The sequence below is a fragment of the Bombina bombina genome, chromosome 7 (genome assembly GCF_027579735.1).
Source record: "Bombina bombina isolate aBomBom1 chromosome 7, aBomBom1.pri, whole genome shotgun sequence".
In the NCBI taxonomy this organism is placed as follows: Eukaryota; Metazoa; Chordata; class Amphibia; order Anura; family Bombinatoridae; genus Bombina; species Bombina bombina.
In genome coordinates this window covers 634,960,383-634,985,576 of record NC_069505.1, presented here as the reverse complement: position 1 = coordinate 634,985,576, position 25,194 = coordinate 634,960,383, and the positions used below count along the sequence as shown (strand labels likewise).

Genomic DNA, 25,194 nt, shown 5'->3' with positions numbered 1-25,194 from the left:
GTCTTTCTTTAACTCGCCAAACAATAGTTTCACATCCAGCATAGCCTCCTTAATATCATTCTTGGACGAAAGTTGTCTAATGTCCTCTTTGGTAACATAGCTGTTTAACAAGGGGTCCAGATTGGATGTCTGTACCGCTGCTGTTTGTCTGCTGGGTTCAGCGGTATCTCTATTAGCATTTGGGACTGTATCTGCTGCAATAAGATATTTTTCCATATTGGAGGTCTGGGACCCTTTAAGGGGCTTAGAAACACGTCTATTAGCCATATTAAGGGTTTATGAAGTAGCAGGGGTCTGCTCCCACCTTCACTCAATTTTGTCTGCAGGGAGAATGGCTCAAGTAAATAAATACAAACAGGTGCTAATGGTCTTTTTAGCTCCTAGGCTGGGGTGTTTGCTCCAGAGCCCTCCCTTAAGTCAAATGTAATGCGCTGTTTTAAATTAATTGAGGCAGTTTTTAACTTTTGTTTTGTTTTAAAAGGGTACTTTTATTAGTGGCTGCTCGTCTATTATACCTGCTATATCTTTGTTCAGTTATATCAAAGCAGGCCCCAGGGTTCCCCCCATGTGCTCACCCGTTATTTTACTGCAGGTCACCAGGCCGGATCCCAGGTCAGCTGCTTCACCGATGTTGTCTGATCCTCCGCCCCTGCTATGAAGCCCAAAGCCTCCTCACCCGGTCCTTGCTCTGTATGTTGGTGAGTCTCCCTGTTAGGAAATTGACAGCTGTTCTGGGTCTAGTGTAGGTGGCTGGCAAACGGAAACTGTGCTCCGGTGCAGGTGCGGTTTAAAATGCTTACCGCAGCAGGATGGCCGCCAGATCCGTGTTTCCCGGTGAGACTCACAGCTGTGACAAGTCACCGGTCGAGCGTGTGGTCTGCAGCAGTATTCACACTATGTTAGAGCAAATTAGCAGTTTGATTGCGGCTGGTTTCACACCGCTCCGTTTTAGGCCTCACTGCGCACCTCTCCACATTGTAGCCTCCGGTTCAACGGACAGGTCCCAGGAGTGAAGATCCGTATCCACTCAGTTCTTAGGGGTAGTATTTAATTTTATAGGGGTTCCGACTGGCTGTGCGTTACTTTAACTGCTCATAGGATTACTGAGGCTTCAGAGCTAATTCAAAATGCGGCCATCAGCTAGCGCGGCCAAGCTCCGCCCCCAAGATCTGAAGATTTTTTTGATTTTTTTTTTTAAATTGCATACTCCTGTGGTTTTAAAACCGCGGCGATTAATCGTGGTTTAAAACCGCAACCGTGAAAAATTATGCAGCCCTAATATTAACGTATCATCTATATATATTTAGCCTATAAGAATAAGGTACAATGATTGATTTCACCTAACCTCAATTATTTTCCACTCTGTGTCATTTTCAGATAAACTGTATCCATTTGCATGTATTTTTAGATATGATATTTTTAGACACGATATCTTTATACTAATGTATCCATCTATATTTATTTATTGATCTATTTTTAGATCGACTCCATCCATTTATAGACGTCTGTATACAACCACCTAATTTTTGTATATATAACTTTTGTCTATGTATCTAGTTTACATATTTTGATTAACAATTTTAAATAACATTTTTTATAACATTATGCATGATTTTAAATAACATTATACATGATTCCTAACCTACCCCTTCGTTTAGATCTCATCCCCAATAACGAATATGCATTATTTGCAACGGTAGCACATGCTTTGAATTAAAACATAAACGCATGATGCTAAGATGGAAGTGACGTTGATTGTGTCGTGCGCCACTTCCGGAAACATACGCCTAGATTTAGAGTTTTGTCGGTAAAGACCCGAGGTGCTAACGCTGCTTTTTTTCCCAGCGCACCCTTAAGACAACACTGGTATTTAGAGTTGTCTGAGTGGCTGCGTTAGGCTCAGAAAAGGGAGCGTTGAGCATAATTTACCTTCCCTTCAACTCTCAATACCAGCGTTGCCTACGGTAGCGGTAAGCTGGAAAAACGTGCTCGTGCACGATATCCCCATAGGAAACAATGGGGCTGAGCTGGCTGAAAAAAAACCTAACACCTGCAAAAAAGCAGCGTTCAGCTCCTAGCGCAGCCCCATTGTTTCCTATGGGGAAACACTCTCTAAGTCTACACCTAACACCCTAACATGAACCCCGAGTCTAAACACCCCTAACCTTACACTTATTAACCCCTAATCTGCCAACCGGACCTCGCCGCCACTATAATAAATGTATTAACCCCTAAACCGCCGCACATCCGCCACGCAAACACTATAATAAATTTTATAAACCCCTAATCTGCCCTCCCTAACATCGACGCCACCTACCTACAATTATTAACCCCTAATCTCCCGCCCGCAATGTCACCGCTACTATAATAAAGTTATTAACCCCTAAACCTAACTCTAACCCTAACACCCCCCTAAATTAAATATAATTTTAATTAAACTAAATAATATTCCTATAATTAAATAAATTATTCCTATTTAAAACTAAATACTTACCTATAAAATAAACCCTAATATAGATACAATATAACTAATAGTTACATTGTAGCAATTTTAGGATTTATATTTATTTTACAGGCAACTTTGTATTTATTTTAACTAGGTACAATAGCTATTAAATAGTTAATAACTATTTAATAGCTACCTATTTAAAATAAGTACAAAATTACCTGTAAAATAAATCCTAACCTAAGTTACAAATACACCTAACACTACACTATCATTAAATTAATTAAATAAATTACCTACAATTAGCTAAACCAAAATACAATTAAACTAATCAATAATACAATAAAAAACAAACACTAAATTACAAAAAATAAAAAAAATATTACAAGAAGTTTAAACTAATTACACCTAATCTAAGCCCCCTAATAAAATAAAAAAAGCCCCCCAAAATAAAAAAATGCCCTACCCTATTCTAAATTACAAAAGTAATCAGCTCTTTTACCAGCCCTTAAAAGGACTTTTTGCGGGGCATTGCGCCAAAGTAATCAGCTCTTTTACCTGTAAAAAAAAATACAGCCCCCCCCCCAACATTAAAACCCACCACCCACATACCCCTACTCAAACCCACCCAAACCCCCCTTAAAAAAACCTAACGCTAACCCCCTGAAGATCTCCCTACCTTGAGTCGTCTTCACCCAACCGGGCCGAAATCTTCATCCATGGTGCGCAGAGGAGGTCCTTCATCCGGTAGAAGTCTTCATCCAGGCGGCGTCTTCAATCTTCATCTATCCGGAGAGGAGCCATCTTCCAAGGAGCCGACGCTGAGCCATCCTCTTCATCCGGAGTCTTCGTACACAGTGACGGTACCTTTAAGTGACGTCATCCAAGATGGCGTCCCTTCAATTCCGATTGGCTGATAGGATTCTATCAGCCAATCAGAATTAAGGTCAGAAAAATCTGATTGGCTGATTCAATCAGCCAATCAGATTGAAGTTCAATCCGATTGGCTGATCCAATCAGCCAATCGTATTGAGCTCGCATTCTATTGGCTGATTGGATTGAATCAGCCAATCATATTTTTCCGACCTTAATTCCGATTGGCTGATAGAATCCTATCAGCCAAACGAAATTGAAGGGACGCCATCTTGGATGACGTCACTTAAAGGTACCATCATTGTGTACGAAGACTCCGGATGAAGAGGATGGCTCCTTGTCGGCTCCTTGGAAGATGGCTCCGCTCTGCTCCGGATGGATGAAGATTGAAGACGTCGCATGGATAAAGACTTCTACCGGATGAAGGACCTCCTCTGCGCACCTTGGATGAAGATTTCGGCCCGGTTGGGTGAAGATGACTCAAGGTAGGGAGATCTTCAGGGGGTTAGCGTTAGGTTTTTTAAGGGGGGTTTGGGTGGGTTAGAGTAGGGGGGGTATGTGGGTGGTGGGTTTTAATGTTGGGGGGGTTGTATTTTTTTTTACAGGTAAAAGAGCTGATTACTTTGGGGCAATGCCCCGCAAAAAGCCCTTTTAAGGGCTGGTAAAAGAGCTGATTTTTTTTGTAATTTAGAATAGGGTAGGGCATTTTTTTATTTTGGGGGGCTTTTTTATTTTATTAGGGGGCTTAGATTAGGTGTAATTAGTTTAAACTTCTTGTAATATTTTTTTATTTTTTGTAATTTAGTGTTTGTTTTTTTATTGTATTATAGATTAGTTTAATTGTATTTTAGTTTAGCTAATTGTAGGTAATTTATTTAATTAATTTAATGATAGTGTAGTGTTAGGTATATTTGTAACTTAGGTTAGGATTTATTTTACAGATAATTGTGTACTTATTTTAAATAGGTAGCTATTAAATAGTTATTAACTATTTAATAGCTATTGTACCTAGTTAAAATAAATACAAAGTTGCCTGTAAAATAAATATAAATCCTAAAATAGCTACAATGTAACTATTAGTTATATTGTATCTACATTAGGGTTTATTTTCTAGGTAAGTATTTAGTTTTAAATAGGAATAATTTATTTAATTATAGGAATATTATTTTGTTTAATTAAAATTATATTTAACTTAGGGGGGGTGTTAGGGTTAGAGTTAGGTTTAGGGGTTAATAACTTTATTATAGTAGCGGCGATGTTGCAGGCGGGAGATTAGGGTTTAATAATTGTAGGTAGGTGGCGGCGATGTTAGGGAGGGCAGATTAGGGGTTAATAAAATGTATTATAGTGTTTGCGAGGCGGAAGTGCGGCGGTTTAGGGGTTAATACATTTATTATAGTGGCGGTGAGGTCCGGTCGGCAGATTAGGGGTTAATAAGTGTAGTTAGGTAGCGGCGACATTGGGGGGGGCAGATTAGGGGTAATAAATATAATATAGGTGTCGGCGATGTTAGGGGCAGCAGATTAGGGGTTCATAGGGATAATGTAGGTGAAGGCGGTGTCCGGTCGGCAGATTAGGGGTTAAAATATTTTATTAGAGGGTTGGCGATGTGGGGGGGGCTCGGTTTAGGGGTACATAGGTAATTTATGGGTGTTAGTGTACTTTATAGCACAGTAGTTAAGAGCTTTATATTCCGGCGTTAGCCCATAAAGCTCTTAACTACTGACTTTTTTTGCGGTAGGAGTCTTGTCGGTAGAGGCTCTACCGCTCAGTTCTTCCAAGACTCCAAATACCAGCGTTAGGCAAATCCCATAAAAAAGATAGGAAACGCAATTGACGTAAGGGGATCTGCGGTAGCCTGGAGTCATGGAAAGGAAGTGAGCGGTAGACCCTTTCCTGGCTGACTCTAAATACCAGCGGGCGGTAAAAAGCAGCGTTAGGACCCCTTAACGCTGCTTTTGATGGCTAATGCCAAACTCTAAATCTAGGCGATAGTCTTTCAACAAAAATCCATGAAGCTAAGACGGAAGTGACGTAATTATACACTTCCTAGTGAAATTAGGTACGGCGATGCCAACAATATCCTTTTGAAATGCGAAATTGGGAGATTATTATAGGGGTTTGAGAGGATTTGCATAGGGACATTATATAGACTTACCTAAAAATATATTATTTATGTATTATGTACACACTATATATATATATACAGGGTCAAAACGGAAGTGATGCATTTGAGATAAACATCACTTCCGCCCACATCAATAAGACTAAGATAGCGACACACAACGAGAGAAATCTGTTAAGCTTATAAAATGTTTGTAAAAAGATCTAATATAAATATCATTATACCATATACATATAGATATATATATATATATATATATATATATGAGCATGAATAAGCCACTACATAACTAAACTGGAGGGAATGACAATCAAGGGGTCACTTCCGGTGTAAACTTGAGACTTAACTAACAGGAAATATGTCATCACATAAGGACCAAATATAATTTTTGGCGCTAAAACAATTGGCAAACTATTGGATGATACACAATATAAATAGACTGCCATTATTCACCATATTTATTATTATTATTATTATCGGTTATTTGTAGAGCGCCAACAGATTCAGCAGCGCTAATATTTAGCCTATGAAAGGGCCGAAACGCGTTGACAGTACATGGTAAGCCTATTTCTTTTACATGCAAATAGTCCTTAGCGTTTTTGCACTATTGTACTTTTTTGCTTTCTATAGCACTACGCAACAGCATTCTCCCAAATAGGATTCCCCTTCACTTATTTCTTCCAATGGAACTTTAATTTCACATATATTTTTGTTTATTCGATTTTTCCATTCCATTTTTATCCCTTTTTCTACACATTTTAACCACTTTTTTACTTTTTTCCACTAGTTTTTAACGTGTTTTGAATTTTTTAATTTTTGATGGTTCTTACCCCAAATTTCTGTGGCTTTTTTTGTAGCTTTTTTGCACATCATCATTTTAGGATCAGACACAGATTTTATCACAGACTTTCATTACTGGGACTAATAGACTAATACCATTAACGTGGTCCACGCCATAACCAAGGAACCACTTTAATTGGTTTTAGTATTATTGTTTATTGTGTAAACTGTTTATTGTGTAAAGTAAACTGTTTATTTTTGAGCTCCCTGTGCCACATGGATCCATGTTGTATATTGTAATACTGTTACAGTTTGTTAATGCACTTTTTGTTTTAGAATAAATACATTTTATATGTATATATTTAGATGTTGACTTAAGACATATAGTATTTGCAACATCAAATACATTTCACATATATATTTTCTGCCTAGCCTTTCCCTAGGCGCTCCTATTCACACTCTGTTTATATTACTTCCTCTAGGGTGACTAGGTACCCCATTTTAGGAGCTTTCAAGCAGCGATACACCAAGCGCTGGGTTAAATATTTACTCAATACCAAGGTAAAGACCAACTCTTGTAACCCTGACATGACACTGTTCCCTTTTCCTTGGACCTCGACTTCCCAGTTTGCCCTAGACACCCTTACTGACCCTTCTTTGGCCAGTTATCGAGATAGAGCAGGGACTGACCCTGGAGGTATGGAGGATGAGAAGATAGAATGGGAGAGGGGATTGTTGTACCGTATTACTGAAGAAAAGAGTTCCCATCCTGGGCCCAAGTGACAGCTAGTGGTGCCACAAAACTATCAGATTCACCTGCTTAGTGTCGGGCATTACATTCCGCTGGCCGGTCATTTCGGAGTGACATAAACTCACCACTGCTGTTCTTTTGGCCCGGGATCACGGGGGACATCCGACACTATTGCTGAACATGCAACACTTGTTAGAGGGTGGGCAAGAGGGATGACTGCTCCAGGGCCACCCTGTATCCCCTTCCGACTATCTCGGAACCCTTTAGTAGGATTGCTGTAGACCTGGTTAGATCGCTACCCCGCCCCAGTCCCTCTGGTAAAATATATATCTTAACGGTGGTAGCTTATGCCACCCATTACCCGGAGGCAATCCCCCTGACAAACATCCATGCAGAGACAGTGGCAGATGCCCTGATTCGGATCTTTGCCAGGGTGTGTTTCCCTCAGTTTACTGCTGACCTGACCCAGCAGCTCTGGAAACTATGTGGGATCAGACCCCTGCATAGCTCTCCCTATCACCCCCAGACTACCGGACTGTGTGAGAGGTTCAATGGAACACTGAAGCAGTTTGCAACTGCTCACACCTAACCTCCTGTTTGCTTACCGGAAGGTGCCCCATGAATCTACTGGATTCTCTCTGTTTGAATAATTGTACGGAAGACAGGTACAGAGCCCCCTAGATTTGCTGAGAATCCACTGGGAAGGAGGGGAGGGGGAGAGGAGTCCTTTATCGTAGGGTATATTTTAGCTCTGAGGGACCGGTTGAAAGAGCTCATGGGCAAAGTCCGAATAAAATCTTCAGTACACGCAGAGGCGGAAGAATAGGTGGTATGATCATACCGCTTGGAACCGTACCCTGGTTGTGGGACAGAAAGTTCTCCCCCTGAAGTCAACCAAGGCGGACAAGTTACAGGCGCCTAGCAAGGACCTTACAAGGTGGTGAAGCTAAATGTTCAGATGAAATAGTCCAACGAACCTTTTATGTGAATATGCTTAAAACGTACCAAGAAAGGTCGGAAGAAGTAGCTGCTATATGTGCTCCCACAGGGGAAAACTCGAAGTGTCTACCCCTCCCAGAGTGGCTAGGGACAACTTAGGCATAGAGGCAGTCAGGTTAGACAAGCAGCTAGGGACCATGCTGAAGAAGCAGGTCAGGAGGGCCCTTAGTCAGCATCAGGAGATGTTCTCCACTGCCCCTGGGTACACAACAGTGACAGTGCACCTTGTGGAGACCCCGGGACAACCGCCTCTGAGGCAGGCAGCTTACCGGGTACCCAAGGCAGTTAGAGATGGGATCAGGAAAGAGATCAGGGAGATGCTCGAACTAGGAGTCATTGAGCCATCCAATAGCCCTTGTGCAACCCCAGTAGTGTTGGTGCCAAAACGGGATGGTATGACACGTTTTTGTGTAGACTATTGGAGATTTAACAACCGCACCACAACTGATGCGTACCCGATGCCCCGAGTAGATGAACTTGTAGACCGCATTGCTTGGGGAAACTTTCTGACCACTCAACCTATGCAAAGGGTACTGGAAAATTCTGCTGGACATGGAAGCAATTCCAAAGTCGGCGTTTATCACCCCATTCGGCCTGTACCAGTTTATTCTCATGCCATTTGGGATGACAAATGCTTCGGTGGGGCCCTGTACCTGTCATCAACTCCTCGATGGCCTCCAGGACTATGCCTATGCATATCTGGACAACATTGCAATCTACAGCGATACCTGGGTGGAACATCTGCCTCACCTGGGTACCATGTTGGACTGCATTAGGGCTGCAGAACTGACCTTGAAGCCAGATAAATGTAGTATAGGGATGCCCGAGGTTCACTACCTCCAGGCATTGAGTAGGCTGTGGGCGATAACGTCCCAAACCTGCTAAGGTCAAGGAAGTTGCCCAGTGGCCCACTCCCCAGACGAAGACCCAGGTCTTGGCTTTCCTTGGAATGGCAGGGTATTACCAGAGATTTGTCCCCGACTATAGCACGATCGCTAAGATCTTACCTGACCTGACTCTGGTCCGCAGAGTGTGAAGCTGCCTTCCAACGCCTAAAGAATGCCCTGACACCAGCACCTATTCTAGCTGCTCCTGACTCAAATAAATGATTTTGTGTCCACACAGATGCCTCTACTTTCGGGTTGGGAGCAGTGCTGAGCCAAGTAGGAGCAGACAGCAATGAGTACCCAGTGGCCTACATCAGCCGCAAGTTGCTACCCAGGGAAGTGGGGTATGCAGCCAAAAAAAAGGAATGTTTGGCGCTGGTGTGGGCCTTGAAGAAATGACAGCCTTACCTCTATGGACAATCTTTTATGGTGCTCACTAACCACAACCCCTAATTTTGGTTTCAGGGGACAATGGGCGCCTGCTGCACTGGAGTTTGGTGCTGTAGCACTACAATTTCACCATCCAGTACCGGAAGGGAAAGCAAAAGGGAGAGTCATCCCTATGAGGATGGTTTTCCTTCGGCAAATGGAGCACCAGTTGTGAGGGGCACATTCTCTTGTCTCTTACTCAGGAGATGGTTGAGGACCTTGAAGTGTGGGAACGTTTTCTTCTCCACTTCAATGGAATCTGCATTTGGAGAAAGGAGGTCTCTTCCAACAGTGCTCTTCAGCTGTTTACGGATGCTGTTGGCTCCCATGGGTATGGTGCATTTCTAAACGGTCAATGGAGCGTTGAACCCTGGTCTCAATCGTGGACCGTTCATGGGCTGGTAAAAAACCTTTGCCTGCTGGAGCTCTTTCTCATTGTGGTCACCCTGGAGATTTGGGGTCCCAGCTCAGGGATTGGGAGGTCGTTTTTTTAGACCGACAACATGAGTGTTGTCTTTGCAATCAACAAGCTCACGTCAGGGTCTCTGGTAGTGGTAAGGTACATGAGACTGAAGGTATAGACATCAAAGAAAACGAAAAACTCCGGAGACATGTAGATCAATTTATACATTTTGTATCAATACTAATCCTTTTTGCAAGAAATTTAAATAAGACATAAAGGTAGCCTTTTGATTTATCCATTGCCTAGCACACATTAGGTCCTGGGTTTGAATCCAACCAGGAGATGAGATATACATATACACACATGTTAATATATGTCCAGTTTACTATGATATATTTTTTTTTTCCAGATATATTTGGTAATTGCGAATAGGATTTTTTTATATACTTTTTATTTAAGTGTTATCTGTGCGGTCACAATTGTTCAAACCAATTTATACAATGTATCAAAAGTTAAATGTTTTTGCAATTGCAACATTGTTAATAGAGTTGACCTTTTGTTTCAATTCCGGGTCACTGTGGGTTTAAATAGATCTCTATTGTTAACTATGATTATGCCTGATGAAACGGTCTGGAATAGACTGAGAAACGCGTTGCAAAATAAATACTGTTTGTTTTATACCACCACCCGGTATTTTTGCTTCTTTCCACGATCCACTTGTTTTTGAAACAGGACTTTTACCACGGAACCTTTCATACACTGACACTGTCAGTTTTGGAGAAAAGTCTCGGTGGCGTGAGTGCAGCAGGAGAACACCTATCAGCTTGCAGCTCACCTGGTCCGGCCATTGGTCCTAAAAAACGTGGGTGCTACTTTCTAGACGCCTATCTGGATTCCACAGGTCCTCTGGGTGAGACCTCCAGTGTACTGACTGCTGGAATTTGAATGTCAGCCTGCTTTATCGCACCTTATTCATTTAAGGTGCCACTTTCCTTGTGAGTAGTTTTTTGCACATCACTTTTATATTTGTTGTTTTAACGATTCACACTATGTTGGCGCCCCTTGTTTATCTTCCATTCATGATAAATCTATATTAATATCCTTGTAGTAGATACTCAATCACCTTCTTTGCCAGAAGTTTATAACATCATGATCTATATTGAGCCCTCCTGGTCTGCGGGTTTTTAACTGGAAAATCCAGTATGCTTCTCTATACAACAATCTCTGCGCCCTATCACCCCCCCTAAAGGAGGGTCTGATATATTCAATGATCTGCCATTTGAGACTACTCACATTCTGATTGTGCACTTGTATGAAATGCTGTGTCAGGCCTGAACACTCAATTGATTGTTCAATATTCCTTAGGTGCTCACGTATATGTGTCCTCGCTTCTCTCATTGAGCACCCAACGTATTGCTTATCACATAAAGAGCATTCTACAAGATACACAATATGTGTGGTTCTACAGTTGGTCAGATCAAGAATATTATACATTCTCTGAGTTACCTTGGACTAAAAAGTATGTGTAGTCTTAGCATAGCTACATGCTATGCATTTACTGAAATGACATTTGTAGTGACCTTTCACATGAAGCCAGCTACTTTCCGATGTTTTCTCTGTTCTCAGCATGCTTGGTGAGAGTATATTTCCCAAGGTGCAACCCCTTTTAGCAACAAATTTACATCCTTCTGAGGTGTAATTCCTCAAACTGTATTCAGCTGACAGAATGGGGAGATGTTTATTTACTATGTCACAAATAACCTTAAACTGAGGGCTATATGTAGTGATAAAGATAGGGTTTTCCTCATCAAACTTGTTGGTAGCTTGTCCATGGCAACCTCCATGTATCAAGTCACCTCTGGACATTCTGCTTACTTCAAGGTAAGCTCTGTTAATTACTTTGTTCGTATAACCTCTTTCCTTTAGCAGATCTTTTAGGACAGTACTCTCTTTCTCAAAATCCAGATCACTCGAGCAGTTCCATTTAATACGGATAAACTGCCCTTTGGCAATACCAAAACCCGTGTGGGGGGGATGATTACTGCGTGCGTGCAAAAATGCATTAGATGCAATAGGTTTGCGATACAGAGTTGTATCAATGTGGCCACTAGACACATCTCCCATAAGGATAATATCTAGATATGGAATTTTGATCTGATGGTACTCAAAAGTAAATTCCAAATTAACTCTGTTTTCATTCAAGAAATTAACAAATTCTTGTGCTTCTACTTGTGTACCCGTCCACACCAGCACCAAGTCGTCTATGTATCTTTTATACACTTTGATATACTTTCTGTAGGGATTTCCTTCTGCATAGACGTGGGACCCCTCCCACCAACCCATAAAAAGGTTGCCGTATGCCGGGGCAAACTTGGCCCCCATAGCGGTCCCACGTCTCTCAGTCTCTACTTTCAGGTTGGGAGCAGTGCTGAGCCAAGTAGGAGCAGACAGCAATGAGTACCCAGTGGCCTACATCAGCCGCAAGTTGCTACCCAGGGAAGTGGGGTATGCAGCCATAGAAAAGGAATGTTTGGCGCTGGTGTGGGCCTTGAAGAAATGACAGCCTTACCTCTATGGACAATCTTTTATGGTGCTCACTAACCACAACCCCTAATTTTGGTTTCAGGGGACAATGGGCGCCTGCTACACTGGAGTTTGGTGCTGCAGCACTACAATTTCACCATCCAGTACCGGAAGGGAAAGCAAAAGGGAGAGTCATCCCTATGGGGATGGTTTTCCTTCGGCAAATAGAGCACCAATTGTGAGGGGCATATTCTCTTGTCTCTAACTCAGGAGATGGTTGAGGACCTTGAAGTGTGGGAACGTTTTCTTCTCCACTTCAATGGAATCTGCATTTGGAGAAAGGAGGTCTCTTCCAACAGTGCTCTTCAGCTGTTTACGGATGCTGCTGGCTCCCATGGGTATGGTGCATTTCTAAACGGTCAATGGAGCGTTGAACCCTGGTCTCAATCGTGGACGGTTCATGGGCTGGTAAAAAACCTTTGCCTGCTGGAGCTCTTTCTCATTGTCGTCGCCCTGGAGATTTGGGGTCCCCAGCTCAGGGATTGGGAGGTCGTTTTTTTAGACCGACAACATGAGTGTTGTCTTTGCAATCAACAAGCTCACGTCGGGGTCTCTGGTAGTGGTAAGGTACATGAGACTGAAGGTGTTGAGGTGTCTGCACCTGAACATTGACTTCCGGGCAAGACATGTTCCGGGGGTCCATAATAAAATAGCAGATGCGTTGTCCTGCTTTCAGTGGGAAGCTTTGAGATGGAAGAGTGGGTGCCCAGGCTCACTAATGAGGGATTGGGCCACCTGGTTACCCTTATTTTGTATTTTGGGGCCTGCCTCTCATGCATGTATGTCAATAACAGTGTGTACAAAGAAAGATTTTCACAGTCTCTGCATAGAAGACTGATTTACATATCTAAGCAGGCTGCTTCAAAGAAGAGAGTTAATTACTCATGACAGTAAATCTTCTAGGGACAAAAGTGATATCTGGTCCATCTATTACCCTCAGATCTGGCACTTCAAAAAATCAGATCAAAAGGGTCCAGCTGGCTAGACTGACTACAATTTCAGCAGGTGATCAGGGGGTGGGACTGACAGCTGTTAACAGTGATGCCCCTCTGTGTGCTGGGTTACGATTGGTTGCTAAGATCATCACTAGGGAGCGTGTTGTGAGCAGTCAACAGAGGATGGGCAGTTTTCAAAACCACTTTGCGTGTGAATAAAGAGAGAGTTATTCCAAGTTGCCTGAACTATCCTGGGGACGATTAACAAAGAGCTCTTAAAGGGACTATAACAAGACTGTGCAAGAGGACTATTTGTATTTACCTGGATTCTACTGACTGTGGCTGATAGAACAGGGTAGTTTTTCTCCTAGCCCCAAAGTGAGTGTGTTCCTTCCTTATTTTGTGTAATTCTATATTTAGTGAATAAAGTACAATTTATTTCACCATTAGTTTTGCTCATTGAAATTATCACAGTAAAACAATGGTATATAGTGCTGGTCTCCCGTGACAGGCTCTAAAAGGAAATTAATAGTGGCAGCTGGTGGGATCATTGAGCTTTTATGTTTAAAATCCTGTGGGGTCTAACATAAAAGGGAGCTTGCAGATTGCAAGCCCTCAAAACGAAAAGTGACTTACACACGTTACACAGATCAGGAAGGCACAGGTTCTCTCTATCACTTAGCTTAGTGCCAGCAGGCGAACATGGACCAGCGGTCAGAATGAATCCGATCATGGGACCGTGCCAGGATTGTGGACCGGTGTAGCAGCTATGGGCTTCCAATGGATGGTCAGTCCAAGACAGAGTTGGAGCAGGACTTGGAAGCTCATGAAGCAGGATTTGCTTGTCCAGAGGTGAAGAGCTCCTCCACTGTGGCAGCAGCTGGCAGACAACCCAGGGTGTAGGAGATTAATCCAGCCCCGGTGGTGGAAGGACATGTGGAGGGTGAGGTGACTGCCTGCAAACGGATGGACTTGTTTTGGGAAGTGCGGAGGAGGTAGTCCCTGTGGTTACTGGACTCACCACCCCTGGACTAACCGCACTCCTGGTCTCATGGGGAGAGGGGGCAACAACCGATGAGTGAATTTGGATGTTGGCAGCCGTTCGTGGAACAGCACCCCACTCCCATCTTGTCAACAGGGAGCAGTCGGTCCCCCGAGTGGACCACCACAGTTTGGGAAAATTTGTCGACAGGACAGATCAGATTGATGGGTTCTTAATAGATTTTGAGACCCAGTGTCGAAGATACCGTGTGACACCCCGGAATTGGGTTTTGAGACTTAGCCCTTTGTTATCCAGGAAGGCTAAAAGGGCTTTGCAGTTCATCCCTCGCAGGGATGGGGATGATTATGGCCATTTAAAGGCTATGATCTTGGCGCAGTATGCACTCCCCCCAGAGGCTTACAGGGGCAAGTCCAGGACTGGGGAAAAGTTACCCCAAGAGGTCTACATGGAATATGGGGCTCGCCTGGCATTGCATGTGTCATGCCGCCTCTCGCATCGCTCTGGCTGTTGCCAGGGATGCGGCAATTCCTCTCAGCGTGCGATAATGACGTCATCGTCGCACGCCTCCTCCTTCCTGATGCCAGTCCCGGAGCTGGGGCGTGAATCCTGCGCCTATGTAAGTCTCTCATTTTTACACTACCCCTGCCCAAGTATAGGTGTTTCTTAGTGTGCTCCTTGGTGTTATTATTGCTGTTTGCTAGACTGATATACTGCTGCTGAACTCTGCTAGTTTGACCACTCTGCCTGTTAACCCTTAAACTGCTGGACTGATATACTGCTGCTGAACTCTGCTTGTTTGACCACTCTGCCTGTTAACTCCTAAACTGCTGGATTGATACACTGATGCTGAACTCTGCTTGTCTGACCATTCTATTGGTTTATCCCTGAACTGTTATACTGTTGGATTTACCTTGGCTGCTGATTCCTGCCTGTTCCTGGCCCTTCTTTTGGTTTTCCCCTGAACTGCTATACTGCCAGATTTCCTTCCTATTACCGCTAAGGACTGCCCTGCCCACTGTGAGTACTGCTTACCTCATTTTACAAACTTTCTCTGCTCTGGAATATTTCCTATCACTCCACTTGATGCTGGGATAAGAAGACTACTGGCCAAGTTTGGTTTAATAGAGAAATATCCCACAAGCATTACAGCATGGGACTCAGTGGGTGGAGGGATGTGGGGTTGATAAATACCACACACTGCTGGACTTAATGTTCCAAGAACAACTTTTGTAGCTGTGCCCCTTGGACGTTAGGGCATGGGTTTTTGACCGTAAACCTAAAACCCATGAGGAAGCTGTTAAGCTGGTGGATGAGTAGTAATTCACAAAAAAAGACGCCTAAACATGTGGCTGTGCCAGCTAAAGCAATTACAAATACTGCTCCGTGGGCACCCTAGCCAGCTGAAGCAGGTGCCCCCAAAGCTGCAGAATTTAAGCACAAGCGATGGTGTTACTATTGTAACAAAGTGGGTCACATCCAATCAGATTGTCCAGATCGGGACAACTACAGGGTACCCCGTCAGGAGCAATTCACTCCAGCTGCAAGGCTGAAAGAGGTGGCGGAAGAGAGATCTGTACTTGGCCCTCGGGGCCCCACAGCAGAGACGTAGGGGCATCAGGTTGCAACAGTCGGGATGCAACCCAACGATGTCTGGCAGAAGCATCTGTGAACGATGACTATTGTAACCCTGGTCTGACCTGATATGGTGAAGCCAGAGGATTTACTCCCTGGGCCCGGGATGCAAGTGACCATGCCGGATGGAGGACTGCGGTCCCTCCAAATTGCCAGGGTCTTTTTGGATTGAGGAGCTGGAAGAGGCATGAGGGAGGTGGGCGTATTACCTGGATTGGATGCTGAGGTTCTACTTGGCAATGATCTGGGGCATGTGACTTGTGTATTTGCTACGGAGCTGGCTCCTGTTGCAGCGATCACCAGGAGCCAGTCAGCAAGGATTACCAATACAGAACCCATCGTCCCCCTGCATTTGGGACCAACAGTTCCAGAGGTCTCTGTGGAGACTAGACAGATAAGCCAGACTGAGTCATTAGAGCCCCCTGACTTACCTTCCCCATTACCTGTCCCTGTGACCCCCAACTTAGAGACTAAGGGTGGGTGGCCAAAATTAGGGACACAGTTTAGGGATGCAGTGCGGTCTGATCCCAGTTTGGAGGGTATAAGTCTTTGGGCATCTGAGCCTGCCTTTGCCAGGGGTCAGACCCAGTTCTTGGCACCGTGGGCTTCTTTATAAGGAGCAGACAGATGTGGGTCTAGATAGAGTCTGGACTGGTAGGCGACAGTTAGTGGTTCCCATGAAGTATAGGAAATAGTTGTTACAAGTAGCCCACTCCATACCACTAACAGGGTGTGACTTGCATGAGAGCCCGGCTGTTGCAGCGGTGCTACATGCCGCGGGCATCCACTCAACCGAGAGCCCGGCTGTTGCAGTGGTACTACTGGCCACGGGCGATCATGTAAAGGGACCCCTAGTCCAGTTACCGGTAATTGGGGAACCATTTCAGCGGGTAGCTATGGATTTAGTGGGACCCCTTATGATTCCCAGTTGGTCGGGCAAACGCTATATCCTCACAGTGGTGGATTTTGCCACCAGGTACCCTGAGGCTGTAGTGCTTGTCTCCATAGATGCTAAGGCAGTGGCTAAAGCACTGTTAGGGATTTTTAGTAGAGTAGGTTTCCCTTGTGAGATCCTAACTGACCAAGGGCCGCAATTCATGAGTGAATTGCTACAGTGTCTCTGGGAGGCATGTGCGGCGTGAAGCAAAAGCACACGTCCCCTTACCATCCCCAAACTAACAGGTTTTGTGAGCGGTTCAATGGTACCCTGAAGCAGATGCTGCAAGCTTTTATGGAGGCTGAAGGGAAGGACAGGGAGATTCACCTGCAGCATTTGCTGTTCACGTACCAAGAGGTTCTCTTCCTTTGAGCTGCTATATGGGCGCAGGGTGCGGGGACCTCTCGACTTATCCCATGAGGGATGGGAAGGGGAGACTACCACTACTGATGTGTCTGTGATCCAGTATGTGGTAGATCTCAGAGACCGGTTGGAATCACTTATGGGGTTGGCACAGGCTAATCTCAGGGTAGCTCAGACCTGAACAGCATGCCCGTAGCCATATATTCATCCCAGGGAGTGCTTGTTCTAAAACCCACTTGGCAGAACAAACTAATGGCGGCCTGGTCTGGACCATACCCAGTTCTTAGAGTGATGAATGAGTGCAACTATGTTGTACAATTAGATAGCGAGACAGGAAGGACAGGGACCTATCACATAAATTTGAGTATTTTGCACCAGTGTGGCATAAGTGATGGCTATCTGTTGCCCACCGATGGGGGACCCGGTGAGCAATGCTCTACCTGACCTCCTAGGGGAAGCTAAGCAGGGGGCATTATGGCCCAGGTAGAGATAGGGACCCATCTTAGTGTGCAGCAGTGTGTGCAAGCGCAGGCTATGTTAAAACAGTATAAGGCTCTGTTCACAGACAAGCCAGACAGGGCGCATATTACCAATCACCCAGTAGAGACTGGTGATCAGAAACCTCTGCATAAGTGTGCCTATCGGGTATCCACAGAGGTGAAAGACAGTATTGAGAGGGAAGCAGAGGAGATGCTGACCCTAGGGGTAATTATACCGTCTGAGTACTTGGACCAGCCCAGTAGTCCTGGTACCTAAGAAGAATGGAGCCACTCGGTTCTTTGTGCAGCTCAATACTCAGACGGTGTCAGATGCCTACCCCATACCCACTGGATGAGCTTCCGGTGTCAAGGTATCTGACTACTATGGATCTAAGCAAAGGCTACTGGCAGATTCCGCTTGTCATGGATACCAGACCACCCCACAACCCTTCTGCCTGGCTGACTCCATTCTACATTAGATATGGCCATTTCATCTCACTGACTCTTGCTATATGTTGTTTTTGCTGTGTGTACTTGGTCAGGAAAGAGCAAATCTGTGACCAGGAAAACCCTTCTAGGCTGGCCGGGCTCCTGGAACTGCTGGCTGCACCACACTGTATACCCGTCTAACCCCTCTCCGGCTGGCTGGGCTCCTGGAACTCCTGGCTGGCCGCATCACGCCGGACACCTGCTAAATTTAACCATATTCGCTACAGTGGCCCTTTGCCCCAGAGCTCCGCTCTTTTGGGGATTGGTAGCCCCTAGGGAGGACAAGAGGTGGGGAAATTGTCAGAGGGGAGTTCCTTTGGGAACTGGGGGTTTTGGACACCCATACCCCCTATCTTTACCGGGCTGTAACTCCAGTTCCCAGTAACGAATCATGCCGCTTTTTGGACTGTGGCTCCCCCAGGATCACCACGTAACCACCACCTCTGTGTCCTGGGACTCTGTGGTACTGTGGCTGCTATGGCAGGCACCAGCCTGTCTGGAGGGACCGGAATGGCGGGAGATTTGGGAGTGAGATAAGACCCTTTGTTTGTGTATAAAAAGAGTGTGTGTTTCCTACTAAAATCAGTTCTTGTTTTCACCTGAATACTAGTCTGCATAGTTCTTTGGGTGGGCTCCTGAATACTAGTCTGTCTAGTTATTTGGGGAGGCCTCGCTATAATCACTTTCTTTGCTACATAGCGGACTGTTCCAGGTATACGAAGGATCCTTCTTGTGGAGCTACCCAATCGGGGCAGCCGGTACCCATCAGAGGTGGGCTACAATCACTTGGTGGCTACACAGCTGCAGTCAGCAGGGAGGCAGCAGGATCCTTTTTGGCGGAGCTACCCAGTCAGGGAAGCTGGGGTCCGTCACACCGCTGACCCCAGAGGCTAGGGAGAAGTCAGCATTCATTAATCCAAGTGACTTCTATGAATTTGTAGTGATGCCATTTGGAATGAGGAATGCCCAGGCTACCTTCCAATGCCTGGTCAATTGCTTACTAGAGGGTACGCTCGGGCATACTTGGATGACATTGCAGTGTTTAGTAGTTTGTGGGAGACCCATTTAGTACATGTAGCTGTAGTGCTTAAATGGATCCAAGAAGCGGGGCTGACCCTGAAACCAACCAAGTGTCATTGTGTATGGCAGAGATATTGCACCTAGGACACCGAGTGGGGGGTGGGCACCTGAAGCCAGAAGCAGTTAAGGTGGAAGTCCTCATTCAGTGGCCAATGCCCAGAGCACAAAAAACAAGTTATGGCTTTAATAGGCACTGCAGGGTATTACAGAAAATGTGTGCCCCAGTATAGTGCCCTGGCCAAACCCCTAAAATATCTGACCCAAAAGGGATGCCCCAGTCTGGTAGCCTAGTCTCCTGCCTGTGAAAACTCCTTTGAGGTGCTGAAGACTGCGCTGGCTAGCACTCCAATTCTAGCCGCACTGGACTACAGCAAGAAATTCTTGGTGCAGACCGATGCCTCAGACTATGGCATAGGGGCTGAGCTCAGCCAGGTGGGGGAGTGAACACCCTGTGGTGTATTTGAGCAGAAAACTGCTACCCAGAGAAGTGGCTTATGCCACTATTGAGAAGGCATGTCTGGACATAGTGTGGGTGCTACGCAAACTGCAACCCTATTTTTATGGCCAGACCTTCACCGCGATGATGGATCACAACCCTCTGAGACGGCTGCAAAGGGTGTCTGGGGAGAACGGTAAATTGCTGTGCTGGAGTTTGGAATTACAAGAATTCAATTTTTATATTCAGCACAAAAAAGGCAGTGAGCATGGAAATGCGGATGGACTCTCCAGACAGGACAGCCCCAATGAGCCAGTTGCCACACACAGGGTCAGGCGAGTTAAACCGCTGAATGAGGCCGTCATAACATTGCCCTTATCTTAGTGGGGAGGTGTGACGGAAGAGTGGGTGCCCAGGCTCACTGATGGGGGCTTGGGCCCACCTGGTTCCCTTTATTCTGTATTTTGGGGCTTGCCTCTCATGCCTGTATGTCAATAACAGTGGTGTATTGCTATTTGTACAAATTATGTCACAAGCCAGTGTACAAAGAAAGATTTTCACAGTCTCTGCATAGAAGACTGATTTACATATCTAAGCAGGCTGCTTCAAAGCAGAGAGTTAATTACTCATGGCAATAAATCTTCTAGGGACAAAAGTGGTATCTGGTCCATCTATTACCCTCAGATCTGGCTCTTCAAAAGTTCAGATAAAAAAAGTCCAACTAGCCAGACTGACTACAATCTCAGGAGGTGATCAGGGGGTGGGACTGACAGCTGTTAACAGTGATGCCCCTCTGTGTGCTGGGTTAGGATTGGTTGCTAAAATCATCGCTAGGGGGCGTGTTGTGAGCTGACAAGAGAGGATGGACAGTTTTCAAAACCACTTTTTGTGGGGAAAAAGAGAGAGTTATTCCAAGTTGTCTGAACTATCCAAGGGTTGATTAACCAAGAGATTTCAAAGGGACTATAACAAAACTGTGGAAGAGGATTATTTGTATTTACCTGGATTCTACTGACTGTGGCTGATAGAACTGGGTAGTTTTTCTCCTAGCCCCAAAGTGAGTGTGATCTTTCTGTATTTTGTGTGTTTGCCTATATTTAGTGAATAAAGTACAATTTATTTCTCCATTTGTTTTGCTCAATGAAATGATCCCAGTAAAACAATGGTATAGACTACTGGTCTCCTATGACAGGCTCTTCACGCCTCGGTGCCTGGGGCTGTAACTGATGATATTCTATGCCCTGATTATGTATGGCAAGATGGGGAGTCCTGATGCCTGTTGTTCGATCCTCACTGGCACCTACTACTTGAAACACCTACGTTAGACATTGGACAGATTGTGTTGCCTTCTGTGATTCACATCTCCTATGCCACCGACCAGTGGGTTTTTCTGAACTGGATTGCAATGCTGCGAGGTAATGGAGTGTTCAAAGGGGCGGCCAGTTCAAGGCTGGCCGTGGAATCTTTCTTCTGCAAACTGTACAGCTTTGCCGATGTCTCCAGAAGCTTCTTGGTGAGACAGGTAATGAGGGGTTGGGGGCGTGCGGTACCTTGACTTTATGGAGCCCGTTAAAGTTGAGTGGCTGGTCGACTTGCTCCATGTTTTGCCAGTGGTGTGTTTGTCAGCTTCCAAAGCCAGGCTTTTTGCTGCCACTTTTGGGCTCTCATTTCACAGGGCCCTTAGGGTGGGAGAATTAGTCCCCCTTTCCAAGAATAAACTGGGTGGTCTTCTTGCCGATCGTGTTCGTGCAAGTGATGATGCCCTACTTGTTTTCCTATATAGGTCCTAGAATGACCAAAAGGGTAGAGGAGATTGGATTTCTCTGCCTGACCATCTGAGATCACCTTGTTGTTCTGTGATGTTGATGGGGGCCTATATGGATGAGCGCCCGGTAGGCCCCCCCAATATTTTTGGTGCACACAGATGCTCTGTAACATCCTTAGGGAAACCCACCCTGGCAAAGTCTCTGCATGGATGTTTTTCAGGGGGATTGCATCCAGGTAGCAAAATCTACCACCGTCAAGATGTATCTCTTACCAGAGGGACTGGGGCCAGGTCCAACCAGGTCTTCAGCAATCTGGCTAAAAGGCTCAGAGATTATCGGTAGGGGGTATAGGGAAGCCTTGGAGCGGTCACCCCTCTTGTCCACCCGTTGACAAGTATTGCATGTCTGACAGTAGTGACTAATGCCCCCTGTGATCCCAGGCCAAAAGAACAACTGGGTAAGGCTGTGGTGAGTCTTGGTTACTCTAAAGTGACCGGCAGGAGGAATGTCATGCGCGACGCTAAGCAGGTGATGCTGATAGTTCTGCGGCACCATAATCTGTCTCTAAGGCACAGGATGGGGTCCCTTTCTGTCAGTAATGTGGTACAGTAACCCCTTCTTCCACTCTATTCTCTCACCCTCCAAACCCCCAGGGTCAGTCCTTGCTCTCTCTCTATAACTGGCCAGGGAGGGATCAGTGAGGGTGTCTTGAGCAAACTGGGTGAATGAGGTCCAAGGGACAAGCGACAGTGTCGGGTCAGTGTCAGCAGTGTCTGCCCTTACCTGGGTCCCGTCATCAAGTGCATGTTCTGCCTGCTTCACCTGTTGTCAGGTGGTTTCGGCACAAGTTTCAGCTGCAGTATCTGCTTGGAACGAGGAGGAGAGCTGTCCTAAGTCATTTCCAAGTGGTACATCGGCTGCCAGTTCTCGCATCACTCCGACTTTCACATCCTGGACTTTGACCCGGTCATAGTCCTTCTGATCCTCTGCCAGGATGGTCTCAAAGACATCCAAAGCTCGACCAAACAGCTTGCTGAGGAGGAGGGTTACCCAGTCCACCTAATCGATTCCCTGCAGTTCACACTGGGTTTCAAAGACCTGTAGATAGCGGTTGATCTCCTCCTGACCATCTTGGAAGGAACGGAATGCAGAGTAGGGTAATTTTTTCCACTGTCTTCTGTCCGCGGGTGCCAGGTCTCCGTTGACCCGTTGGACCTCCAACATTTTTAAGAGGTTCGCTTCAGCGATGATCTATGTAATCACCTCTGGATGGGGTGTGGTACCCACACAGAGATAACCTCAGCTGGATGTCCCTTTGAAGGTTGGTCAGCTGGCACCCCTCACCTCAGAGACACAGGGTTGTTCCCGAGTACTATTACCCTCCATCAGTTCCACGATTAGTGTGGCCTTCGATTTGCCACTGGTGGCCTGCCCTCGAGCTTCGTGTAGGTCTTTTAGAGTAGTGCACTTGAAGTTGGTGTAGCAACTCTCCATCCGATGTTGATCCCGGTGGTGGTTTTGGATGCTCCACCAATGCGACAAATCTCCCTAGTACTCCTCCTGGGTATATCCGCCAGACACTTTTCCCTCAGAACTGGAACCACCAAACCATAAATAATTACCCCCAAGAATCAGGCAAGACCAATTTTTGGATAAAAATAACAGGAACTCCTTTATTAAACTCAAACACACACATTTGTATGCTGCTCCAGGGACAGTCCCCCATTTGGAGTTGGGCATAGAACAATAGAAGGGCTTAATCTGTTATGTAAACAGACCATTGCTCAACCCTGCACCTGGACAGGTAGGCAGCTCCTTATCACTAATAAGATTAGACTTAGTGGAGCCTACATGTATGGGGGCATGTTTTCCTGAACAAAGATAAGGTAGAAAACTGTATTTTTCTCAGTAACCATTCTGAGTGAATAGAAGTGTCTGAAAATAGTTCCAGGGAGCTGGCATCGGGGCTGTGCCTCAGCCACTCAAACTATGACACCGCCCCGAACCTTCTCAAGGTGGAGAGGTGGTATTTTTGTAGCTCTTGGTCCATCACACATCTGTAAGTATGCATGTGTGTGTGCATGTGTATGTGTGTTTGTGTGTACATCTGTAAGTATGTATGTGTGTGCGAATGTGTATGTGTGTCTGTGAATACATCTGTAATAATGTATGTGTGTCTGTGAATTCATCTGTAAGAATGTATGTGTGTGTAATATGTACTGAGAAAATACTGAACAAATAATTAGTTTTCTCTTTCTGTTTTCCTTACCTTTCAAATTTAAATCTGGATGGTAATTATTTGATGTTGTCCAATTTCTTGATTTGATTTCTACCTGCAGAAACATGACGTGATATAGAATTTATAAAACAGAAATCAATCTACCTTCTTTCTTTGTACTTTTTTATTTTCTATAGACACATTTACAACTATGACATCAATATTTAAAGCGTCTCACACATCTGTGATTACATTTTAATGGTCGATATCTTAAGCTCTTAGATGTGCATGTCGAGGAGTGGAGATTATGAACACAAGTTGGTCATCCAGGGGGTTCCCTGTCTGGACTACAGATGGTGAAAGAAGACTGCAGTTCTCTGCATTCTCTGTAAGTGTTAATTACAATATTTTAAACTTAACATCAAAACAGTACGCTGTCAAGGTATATGTAAAGATTAATACATATATATATGTATATTATTATATATTTGACTAATCAATTCCAAATTATTCATTCATTCAGAAAAATGTACTTGAAAATCATGTCCCATCCTCCCACATTCAGTATGCAAAATTTAGAATGCATCCAATAAAACATTTGGTCTAATTAACCTCTATCTTGGAGAAAGAACAGAGTTTAAACTGTGGAGATAGGATAGGACCATTGAGTCATTTCATCAAATAATTCATTCAGTTTCTAAAAGCTACAAATGGCACTGTGTAAAAACCAGCCCCTCCCTCACTGATCAAATGAATTGCTTGTAGAACAAAGAGATGTTTTCCAAGTAAAGACAATAAAACATTTGGTCTATTTAACTTAAGCAATCACTTAAAAAGGAATGACCATGTTTATTTGACTATATGCAGAGTTTATGGTCTGTGATAGTATAGGGCCATTGAGCCATTTCAAGAGACCAGTTGGTTACTGCCTGTAAATGTGTGATAAACTTCCTGCTTCTTGCAGAGTACCCTGGGAGTCTGACTTAAGTGATATATTTTGTAAGAAAGTAACCATTTACTTTTCAAATGCAAATTGACCCCATACTGGGTAACAATTGGTTCAAATTGGTGACGTATAATTGTTCTAATTTTTAATATTTGAAACAAAGGTTATTGGTAAGAACATAGTCAATTTGTATTTAATAGATTTAAAGAGAGCAGACTGTATTTTTGCTTATATTCATAGTCCTGTATGTATAGGGTCAAGTTTATCTTTTGTATGCTAAGTAATTCATTTGAAGCAAAATATAGTATATATATATATATATATATATATATATATATATATATATATCTTAGAATTGATTTTAATTATAAGTAACTAAGAATTTGTTCCAGTTTAAATAAATAGACATTTAAAGCAACTGTTCACAGTAAGAATATATGTATTTTTAGTATCCTAATTAGAATTGTATTAGAATCAATTGTAGCTAAATAGCTGAGTATATATATAGACTGCCCTATTGTTTAACTAAACACTGTTAGAATTGTACCAGTCTGAATGTTTAGTGGTTTATATGTAGTCTCATTGTATTAATTGAATGAAAGGCTATCGTGAGTAAGGCTGGTTTTAAAGGTAA

At 44.4% G+C, this 25,194-nt stretch overlaps 1 protein-coding gene across 4 annotated transcripts in view; it reads right to left on the bottom strand.

The window, feature by feature from the left end:
* The window catches only part of LOC128635681 (NACHT, LRR and PYD domains-containing protein 1b allele 2), a 351,139-nt gene extending 327,076 nt beyond the window's left edge, over positions 1-24,063 (bottom strand). The window contains exons 1-2 of one of the 4 annotated variants that reach the window (XM_053688805.1): positions 23,867-24,063; positions 23,666-23,729 (exon numbers count right to left, since the gene is read on the bottom strand). Coding sequence is in view for 3 of the 4 variants with exons in the window: in XM_053688804.1 (XP_053544779.1) it covers positions 23,666-23,741 (76 nt within the window). In the remaining variant the exon portion in view is untranslated. Of the gene's footprint in view, positions 1-23,665; positions 23,816-23,866 lie in introns of those variants that run through there. The other 3 variants (XM_053688804.1, XM_053688802.1, XM_053688803.1) reach the window with 3 other exon arrangements.
* Between the last annotated feature and the right edge of the window lie 1,131 nt (positions 24,064-25,194).